At 38.2% G+C, this 11,084-nt stretch overlaps 1 protein-coding gene across 6 annotated transcripts in view; it reads left to right on the top strand.

Annotated features, from left to right (window-relative positions):
* Positions 1-11,084, top strand: part of syne1a (spectrin repeat containing, nuclear envelope 1a) — a 243,527-nt gene that overhangs the window by 40,260 nt on the left and 192,183 nt on the right. For 4 of the 6 annotated variants that reach the window (XM_022663116.2, XM_022663113.2, XM_022663114.2 and 1 more), the window contains exons 1-2: positions 642-1,133; positions 4,451-4,512. In XM_022663116.2, coding sequence (XP_022518837.2) covers positions 1,043-1,133; positions 4,451-4,512 — 153 coding nt within the window. In that variant the 5' untranslated portion in view covers positions 642-1,042. Of the gene's footprint in view, positions 1-641; positions 1,134-4,450; positions 4,513-11,084 lie in introns of those variants that run through there. The other 2 variants (XM_022663115.2, XM_022663102.2) reach the window with 2 other exon arrangements.

The raw sequence follows: 11,084 nt of genomic DNA, 5'->3' as shown, positions 1-11,084 counted from the left end.
ATAAACAATATAAAGGTCACAGAAAAATGGCAAGAATAATCACAATCATAATTTGCCAACAAATTTCTGAAAAATGAATCGTCCAATGTAATGCACCCTCTAATAATCTCAGACAGTGACAGATGCTGTTAATAATGTATATTAAAATATTGGAAATGTGTTTAAAAATCATATCAGTGCTATTGAAACATTTAATATCTATTAATATATAATCAATATTAAATTATGGTCCAGCCCTTGGTGTCTGGGTGCTTTTGGAGATATAGTGTAAGAGAGTTATTTTTGACAGTCTTAACCAGGCTCACTCTAATGTGTGTGTGTGTGTGTGTGTGTGTGTGTGTGCGCATGTGTGTTACTGTTCTGCCTGTGAGGCTCACTATCCTTCCTCACACATGTATTATGTGAAATGCAAACACACACACACACACACCACATTCTCTGCCTGCTCCCTCCCCTTCACTCATAATGTGATCAGATCTGTGATGACATCAGACATACCCTCCACATCTGATTGGCTACTTGCAGAGGGAGAACAGAGTCTTTCTGTGGCTTTACAGAAATAGAGAGAACAGATGATGAGAACGAGAGAGAGATAAAGAAAAGATGTGTGAGGGGAGGGGGGAGAGAGAATGAGTATTGGGGACAGAAAGCGAGAAAAGAAAGAGGGAGTAGGGCACAGAAGAGAAGAGAGTGAGAGAGTGAGGCAGCGAGGGAGGTGTTACACAGTCACATGCACACATTCCCTCACAGGCACTAAGAGAGAGAGAGTTCAGTGTGAGGTGTTTTATTCTGCTGTAGCTGCTGGAGGGAAGAAGGGAATAAAACAGAGTTTAAAGAACAGAGGAGTGTAGGCTATGTTTAGAGCACAGTTCTGACAGATGTTTTGGTCAGTGTAAGAGGGACTGGAGATTGAGGAAGAGATTAGGTCACTCCCCCTGTGCTGGACCGCCAGCTGTCCAGCTGCATGGATGCTGGACACAGGGGAGGTGAAGGAGAAGTGAAGGAGAAGTGAAGGAGAGGTAAAGAAAAGAAGAGCGTAAGGATGGCACACATGTGGCAGGATTTGTCTACCAAGAGGAAGAAGTCTGGAGCATCTCTCAACTTGGTGGCTGGGGTTTCACAACACCTGCGGGGTAAGAGAGAGAGAGAGAGAGAGAGAAAGAGAAAGAGAATGAGAGAAAAAAGAGTGTGTGTGTGTGTGTGTCCTAAAGGCTGATATAATCACCGTCATATCTAAACCTCCTGACTCATTTTTTATTTACTTTCCATAAGTGGTCCCCTCTATGTATTTCTCCCTGTTTTACTTTCTATCTGTCTTTCTGACTGTCTTTCTTATTGTCTATTTTTCTCTGTCTCTCTACCTTTCTCTTCATCTGTTCCACAGTCTATATTTCTCTGAATTTCTCTTTTTCTATCTGTTCACTTGTTACCCTGTCTGTCTCTGTGACTGTTACCCTGTCTGTCTCTTTGACTGTTACCCTGTCTGTCTCTGTGACTGTTACCCTGTCTGTCTCTTTGACTGTTACCCTGTCTGTCTCTTTATCTCGCTGTCTTTCTGTTTCACTGTCTTCCTCTCTATCTGTTTGTCATCTGTCTCTGTGTCCTTTTCTGTCTCTCTTTATCTGTTTTTCTTTATCTCTCTATCTGGTTTCCTGACCTTCTTCCTCTTCATGTCTATCTGTTCCCATCTGTCTCTCTGTCTATCTTCCCATGGCTGTCACTTTCTGTGTCTATCTATCTGTTTCTCTCTCTATAAGTCTCTTTTTCTCCATATCTGTCTCTGTTTGTCTGTGTCTCTCTTTTTCTGTCCAAAATCAAAAAAATAAGTTACATCATAAGTTACCTTAAATTATATTGTGCTAATACAAACTGATCTGCAAACTGAGATGTAGTCAGGACTGATCTAATGGTACAAATTATTATTATTTAATATTTGATTTAATATTTTCTGAGGTATTACTGCTGTAGAGTATGCAAGTGTGTGTGTGGGTGTATGTGTGTGTGAGGCAGCAATCTGGGGACATCTGTAGGACACTCACATGTAGGCTTGTACAGTGTCATTAGTGCAGCCGGTAATGCTCTGAATGAATGTGCGAGCGCGTGAGTGTGTGCGCGTGTCCCGGTGTCTCTGAAGGAGAAAATGAAGCCATGGGCTGTGTGTGTGTGTGTGTGTGTGTGGAAGTGAGATAGAGCTGGATTGATTTATGTGGTTATTTAGGCTCATAGTTAACTGAGAATTTCTAAAGGAAATCATAGCTGTGGTGTGTAATAGTGGTGTGCATATGGGGAGGTCGGGGGGTCGGGGGGGGCATGTGTGGAGATACAGAGTATGTTTGACTTTTCATTTGCATCTCCCTCTCAAAGTCACCTTACTCTAAAGACACACACTCGCATTAGGGCATACTGGTTCTGAGGCTTTGTACGTCATCCCTATCATTCATCTCTCTCTGTCTCTTTCTCTCTCTGTCTCTCTTTCTGTCTGCCAGTCTCCTTCTGTCTCACTTTTTCTGTCAGTGAGTCTCAGTCTGTTTGTTTTTCTCTGTCTTAGTCCTACAGTCTGATCTGTCTGTTTCTATCTTTTTCACTTTGTCTGTCATTCTCTGTCTCACTGTCTCAGGCTGTCTCCCTCTATCTCACTTTTCCTCTCTCTCTTTTTATATCGGTCTCTGCCTTCTTTCTCTTTCACTGTCTGCCAGTCTCTTTTTTGTCTTTTTATCTATTGGTGTTTTTCATTGATTTTCTCTGCCTGCCTTTCATTCTCATTTTCTCTGTCACTGTCTGTCTCTGTTTCTCTGTTGGTGGATCTCTTTCTCTCTTTCTTTGTATGTCTCTTTTCTTTCTTTCTTCCTTCCTGTTCGTCTGTCTCTGCCTTTCTCTCTGTATCTCTTTCTCTATTTATCTTTGTCTCATTTTTCTGAAAGTCTGTCTCTCTCTTTCTCTCTCTCTTTTCACTTATTTTCTGGCACCTGTCTCTCTGTCTCTCCATCTCTTTGACTCATCAATATTTGATCTCTCTTCTCTGATCACTTGATTAATTCACAAATTTCAGGATGTTCAATGTGTGAATGTGCATAATGCATGAGCATTTTCTGAGCCACACACACGCGCGTGCGCGCGCGCACACACACACACACACACACACACACACACACACACTGTATGACACAGTGACCGACTTCTGCTGTGTAATCTATCAGACAGTATTTCCATTAAGGATATAAGTGCAGTGTCAACTGTCCTATAATAAATTGTACATTAAATTACAATATGATACATTATATATTAAAGTATATATCACCACTATCCTGTTAAAAACTTGTACCTCTGTAATGGCAACTTTATAGGAGAAGATTAATACATTCAGTACTATAATGTAGGTTACTGCAGCTATATTTTTATTAATCTACCTAACTGGACTCTATTGCACACTGTGTAATAGAGGTAATTACTACCTCACTGGTCTTTTTTGCACACTTTTTGCACACTGCATAATTTGCACACTGTCTTGTTATTTATTATTCTTTGTCTGTATTGTGTTGTATTGTCTGTCTGCACTTTTGTACTGTTGCACTATTGTTCTGTCTACACTGTGTTTATGTGCACCTGTGTACTCTGTACTTTCACTGTGTACTCTGTATATAGCTGAAATGACAATAAAAAACACTTTGACTTTGACTAATCCATTCACCAGGAAATGTCCACACAATGGAAAAGGCCACTGGTGCTTTTAAATGGTCAATGGTATAAAATTAATTCAAGAAAAAAAGACATGGCTTTGATATGAGGGTTGTGATATGTGTTATAACTAATACACCATTTATTTATTTATTTGGCATTTATGTGCCCTTTTTTACTGGGACACTGTACTTAAGATCCAAAGGTCTAAAGCATGGACTGAAGGTCTGTCTGTATGCATGGTGGTTTCAACAGCTTCTCTAGTTGTCGGCTATACTTTCATTCTCCAAAGTTCAGTCTTAGAAGCTGGAGAATTTTCTGCTCCTCAGGTTACACCAAACTCCTCTGATAATGCTGAGGTCTGGACTCTCAGGCAGGTAGTTCATTGTTTAGGTGTATTTTAGGTCCATTTTTTCACAGTAAATTGTAATAATTTGTCGAAACTCTGTTTTTTAACTTTTTTTCTTTGATGTTCTGCATCTTTATGTAAGTGGAATATATTTTACAACAAACAATGGCGATCATAATCCAGACGGGATTAGTTTCTCAGGGGGTACTGGGTTAATTTTCTCTTTTATGGGGTCCTCTGTGATTTTATTCCCGTGCAGAATGACCATGTCTGTGTTTTTCTCAGATGATCTCAGACATCGCCATTCGGCATTAATAAATATAATAATATGATTAAAACAACAAAGAAGTCTTTGATGTTCTCTACGTACTAATAGCTCTGTTTCTATGAAGAAGTCTAATCAGTTAATTTTGATCTTTTGTTTAGATGAGCAAGAGGCTGTGCAAAAGCGAACTTTTACAAAGTGGATCAACTCCCATTTGGCAAAGGTAAGAAAACTTACATCCACATGTGCACACACACACTCAGTAATACCACTATTAGTCCAGCAGTTCCAGTATTAGTCTGTCATAAGACTGGTAGGGACGTGTACAGAAACATATACATCTATAGCTTACTGAGTTGCTTATTGAGTCTGCTGACAGGACTTAGCTGTAAAGCTTCACTTCATAACAGGCATTACACCATCCAGCTGCTGTTTTCCAACCGCATGTTACACCTATAAATAATTCGTTCATGTACTGTTCACTTCTCTTTGCTAGGACTCTATGATGTAAACATGTAGTATGTAAACACTGTTAGGGGGCTTTTAAGTTCATTTTACATTTGATTCCTTTTTTGCCATTCACAGCTGTATCCATCAACTACTATAAACAATAGCAGATAGGTACTGTGTTTTTTGAAATTAATTTGCATTGATTATTAAATATAACAAAGATGTACACTGGTACATAATGCACACCCACTTTTAGATTAATTAAGCACACACGAGGACAGAAGTAGCACTCACATCATCTATGGAACACAACTTTAGCTGTTGTCCTGATTGGTAAAAAACTTTGGGGTGCTGTTGTATTGTAACATTTGCTGTTACCACTGCTTACCATTTTTATGCTATTGGTAAAACAATTCTCTTTAATGTTATTTCAGCAAAACACACAGTCATGCTCACACACAGACAGAAGCATGTGCACAATACAAAATATTATTTTAATTTCATTTAAAATTGTATTATATTTTTTATTATTTTCTTTCCAGTTACTATATGTATACCAGAAATCCCTTTTTAATGACTCAGTACTAGATTCCGCCTGTGTTTTCTGCATCCCAGAAACCACAGGGTTTTTAAAAGCAGCATGTTTTGAATTTACTGGTTTTGTAATGGCAAAGACAGCAACATATTTACATAGCAACTTATTTATTCAACAAGTTTAGCCCTGCCCACTCATTCAAAAGTTATTTCTTATAGTTATTATTACTGGTGCAGTGAGAACTTTACTCAGTTTGTACAGTCAGAGTAAAATTGAGCTACTCACATTCCACAGGGTTTCTCAGCCCTGTCATGCACTTTACTACTGTATCACTCCCCCGGACACTCGAAAAAGATGTATTATGAAAAATAGAATAATATAAATGTGTAGGACAGAGCGACTCCATTATCAGGATTGAGAAACCCTAAACTAGAGCTTAACAGTTTAGCAATAAATATTGACAAAGAAAATTATGGCTGAATGACCAAACTACATGAGAGTGATTTGAAGTTTGCATGTATAATCTTCTTCAACAACAGCACAATAAATAAGGTACAGCTATTTTAGCCTTAGGTTTCTCTTTTTAAATCCTGTAGTGTACTGTAAATACTGTAGTGTTCACCACTTTTAGAAAAGCACAATTCATACTGTCCACAACTACGCCATACATAAGTGAAGCTCACATTTCTCTCCAGCCTCCCTCAATCTCACACACACATTTTCCAATATGGTCACCAGACTCCATTAACTAGCAAACAAATGTCAAAATGTCTATTACAAAACAATGCTAGTATTTTCCTTAAAACAACATGCTAATGTATCACAACCCTGATAGACTCAAGAATCTTGATCTTAATCTTAATGCTCTAAGCAGTTAAAGACAGACACCCATGCTCTCATTTCACTCTCACAAAATTCACACATTAAAAAAATTAAGTTCATACTACAAACATGTATCTTAGCTTGCTAGCTTGTCAGTTAACTAGCTAGCATTAGCTAACAAAACAACAATGTTAACTTTAGAGAAAACTAACTTACTTCTATTACTTCAGCTGTTAATGTTAGCTAGTTAACTAGCTAGCTAACGCTAGTTATCTAGTTAGTTAACCTAATTAGCTAGCTAGGGATAAATGGAACAGTATTTAAACAAATAATGTTAATTAGCTAAGTAGCATACATATATATTTATTTGCTTTAACTATGAATATTTACAATAATTTGAATACTTACATGTCCACTGTTGTTATGCCTTGAATATGTGAGGTTTGGTTGGCAGCCCTGTGTTGTTCGGATGCAGGTTGGTAATGCAGTTAAATCAGTAGAGGTTAGCACACACCTGGCTATGTAGCTTAACTCACTAGCTAGTTAGTTAAGTTGTTACCTAGCTTGCTTTTTGCTGTGTGTAGCTCAGTTTAAAAACAAACTCTAGCCACACAGCACTTCTGTCTATTTGGGGTGATGTCGCTAGGGTTTTGGGGCAGTTAATTAACAACATTCTGAACAGATTTTGCTCATTGAAACCATAGACTGTATATAGCTGGACAGACAACCGTCTCTTAAAAGTGAAGCCACCACAGGTCGGGCGCCCCCTGCTGTTCGGTTGCAGAAAGCTGTGTAACCCCACCCATCCCCATAGGTTTCAATGGCAAAACAGACAACTCTCAATCACGTTTTTTTAATTCTACCTCCATTATTTAAATGCAACAGTTAGTGTAACCTCTACTTATATTGTCACATTTTATATCCACACAGAATTTGTTTTTTAAAACGTAATTCAGCTCTATTTAAAAAAGGTGTGGTTATTGTAAAAGGGCTGGGTTACACCTAGCCGGGGTGGGACCATAGACTGTGTGAGCTCTACGGCTCTGTGTGGAGGCAGCCCTCAGGGGCGGAGTTATTCAAATGAATAGGCTGTCTCTCCACAGTCTTTCTCCCTCCTCTGGTCTCTACTGCGCAGACTCGGATTTCAGGATCGCCAACATGTGTATATATATATATATATTCGTATATATGTATATATATTATATATATATATATATATATATATATATATATATATATATATATATATACATGTGTATATATATAAATTCTCTTATTATAGAGGTGAATGGTTTAAATAATGTTTAGGACATTAAGTAAAGTAAACAGAAAACAAAACAAACACAGTTTTAGTGTTAGTATTGCTAGCGATATTTCAGTAGGGTCTTTTTTTAACTTGATCACAGGTGTCCCTGTGATTTAAGCATTAGCACCCACTGGAGACTGCATGTGTGTATATGTGTGAGTGTAATTATGGCATTATGGCGTGTTAATCTCCCTCACTTAACCCTTCGCTGTGTGTTAGTGAGTAGTGCGTGGAGAATGACTGCTCCAGCCAGCCGCAGCGCAATTACCCAGCATCCCCGGCCCACCGAGCATCTAAACGCATCCAGTTTGATTATGCGCTCGTCTCCGGTGACATGGAGCAGAAAATTCATTTGAAATGTCAAGCTGCAGGAAATCTGCCTTGACACGATATTTCATATAACACTGCCCACCGCTGACTCTCCGACGTTATCCTGTAGGACGTCCAACAACATTAATGTTTAATAACATATTCTCCAATCGGCATTTGCTTGTTGTTTCGTTTGTTAGCTGCAGGCCACAGAACAGATAGCAGCTGTCGGTTAGTGTTGCACTGAGAGCTCTGAAGCATCAGTTTACTTATGTGCTGCCCTCTAATAAGATATGGGATGATTAACTCTCTCATGGACAATATCATCTGCTAGATGGCCACTCTGGACTTGTATTACAATAAAGGAGATACATTAAAGTAATTTCATTTGGTAGTTCAGCTCCCCGTGAAATGTCTGCGTCTTGCACAAATCTGAAGAAATGATTTGTCTGCTTAAGTCTCGTTGGGAGCTGGAGCAGTCCACTTATTGGAGTCTTTATTAGAGATCCTTGAATGCCCTCTTTGCTCATGTGTAGCGAGAGGCTAACCTTGATTGGACATTGGCTATTTTTGGATGATGGACCTCTCGATGGTGTTGCTGACGTGTGTAAATACCCCAGCAACACTATTGTGCCTGCATCACAAATAGCACAAATAGCACAAAAATACCAGTGTCAGTGTCATGCTGAGAATTGTCCACTACCCAATTAACAGCCCTGTAGGTGTTTATGAAGCGGTTTCTAATAAAATCACCAGTAAGTAAATATAGAACATGTTGGGATTTCTAGAAAGACTGAATGACTACAAGACACTTTTCCAAGCATTTCTAATATTATGGTCAGCCATTGATGTACAGTACCAGTAAAAAATCTAATGTTTTTCTTTTTTTTTTAATTTTTGTAAATAAACGCTGAAGTCATCCAGACTTCAGGAACACATAAGCAATCAGTAGTAACTTAAAAGTGTTAAACAGTCCTGATGAGAGCAAGTTTCATCATAAGGTTTGATTGCCTTTGCGACTGCACTTGAGGATACATTCAAAGTTCTTGAAATTTTTCAGATTAACTGACCTTCATTTCTTGAATGAATTTTTCTTCACTTTAATAGTTCTTGTCATAATACGGATTAGAGCATTACTCAAATAGGGCTATTCACTGTATACCAACTCTACCTCTTCTCAACTTTACAACTGATGCTCTCGAACACATTAATAGGGCAAGAAACTCAAGTAATTAACTCTTGAGAAGTTCAGCATAGCTGTTAACTGAAAGCCATTCCAGGTGACTCTACCTTATAAAACTGACTGAGAAAATACAGCCAAGATGTGCAAAACTGTGATCTAAGCCAAGGAGGTGCATAATTTAAAGAATCTAAAATAATTCCACAACTTCTTACTTCATAGTTAGGATGATTTCGGCATTAATCTATAATGCAGAACAGTTTAAAATAATAATAAAAGTATGAAATGAAACTTTTGTCCAAACGTTTGGTACTGTACAAGGCACATAATGTGGGTGTTTCTAATAAAGTGAAAAGGCAGTGGAAGTGCACAGCAGGTGTTTCAAGATGTGGATAGCCAAGGTACTGTAGTTTTCTAATAGTGTGGCTGGGGAGTTTTGAGATCAGCGAGTGAGGAGACAGTGACACCATATGTGTTTTAATAATGTGCCCAGGTAGTGAATCTACAGGGAACTATAGGTGTTTCTAGTATTGCTGCCAGGTCATGGATTTTCAAAAGGCTAATGGACTAATGGATATACAAGGCACTATTTGGGTTCTTCTAAAAAGAATAGGTTGCTGAAGGTACTGGAGGTGTTTTTAATACTGTGGATTAAAATAAGCATCCACTTATTTAAGTGAAGATATAAAAAGCAATATACTGAGATGGTTCCAATAAAGAGACCTCTGGGTAGATGTTAAGGTATGGATAGGCTTTAAATGCAGTGGCCACTGAGTGAAGGTACAAAATAGGAGATTCAGGGAGAGGATAGACAGGGTAATATAGGTGTAATATAGGAGTGGCCAGGTACTGGGTGCACAAGGTACTGTAGGGGTTTCTGTATACAGGGTCTAGTAAGTGGGTTTACAAGGTACTGGGGTTGTTTGTGTAACCAATATGTGGCTGTACAAGTTAGTATTAGTGTGATATCCACACCCATGTATACAGGAGGTAGGCAGATGCAAAAGAGACAGCAAGTGTTTCTAATAAAGTTGCCAGGGTGTGGATATTTAAGATACTGTAGGTGCTGTTAATAAAGTGGGCAGAAACTGGATGTTGACAGTACTATCAGGGTTTCTACTATTGCACATACTTGTAGGTGTTTCTAATAAAGTGGCCACAAAGTGGATGTACAATATACTGTAGGTGTGTCATTAATTAATGGTATCCTTTCTTATGAAGCTAGAGAAACTGAAGCAAATATGCCACATATGATGATTACTTCAGTGAAAAAAGCAATGGCACGTGTACCAGTTGATTTAGAATTAAATGTCTATTCAGAAAGACAAAGAATCTCAACCACCACTTAGACAGCAGCTTCAGAAATGAAAGAAATAATCAGTTCCGCAGGTTTCTTTGTGCTGTTTAGATATCTGGGCCTCCATCACGGCCCCCCTGCAGCTCTCCTCGTGCTGCCTGATGCACCTTTAACCTAAGCCTACACAAAACTGATGTTGCCATGGTTACAGCAGTTTCAAGTGTTTACCTGTCCGAGTGAACACGTGGTGAGCAGGGCCAAGAGTGTCCAGAGCAATTCAGAGCACATGGTTAAATATGGAAGCGTCTCACTGGAGAACAAAGAGCACCAGGTAGAGGCTTCTGTGGTTTAGATGCTCACGTTCATTTCTGTTCCTCTCTGTTTTTTAGTTTAAATATATTGTTTGATCTCTGAAAGAGAAGAAATAAATCTGTAGATATTTACATTTATTTAACTTCTGCTTATAAAAAATAATAATGAGAAAAAGGTGCTGGTGTCCTTAATCTAAATCTATAAATTTATAGAAAAACTGCTAAATCTGAGGGGTGTCATTGTGGATATGATATGATACCTCAAATTGTGTCACAATATTTTTTTTGCAATGCTGTATTGATTTCAAAAACACAGTATTGATTTCAAATAATTCATTTTGGTGTCAGTGGTTCATTTTGTGTTCATTTTGTGGTTCATTTCATGGTTCATTCTGACCACTAGGTAGCAGTTTTGCAATCTATCGTTAGGTTCCACTGTTCTGATTGTATATAAATAAGATATTTTTTTCCTGAAAAAAGTTTTAAACAGTCTCAATATACAGCCTTTTTCTGTATTACAATATATCTCAATATATTGAAACATAAGCTCTAAATCATGATGCACACCGTATTGTCGTACTTGCC

Source organism: Astyanax mexicanus, chromosome 1 (assembly GCF_023375975.1).
Source record: "Astyanax mexicanus isolate ESR-SI-001 chromosome 1, AstMex3_surface, whole genome shotgun sequence".
Taxonomy (NCBI): Eukaryota; Metazoa; Chordata; class Actinopteri; order Characiformes; family Acestrorhamphidae; genus Astyanax; species Astyanax mexicanus.
Note: the sequence above shows the minus strand (reverse complement) of the source record. Positions and strands in the feature narration are given on the sequence as shown.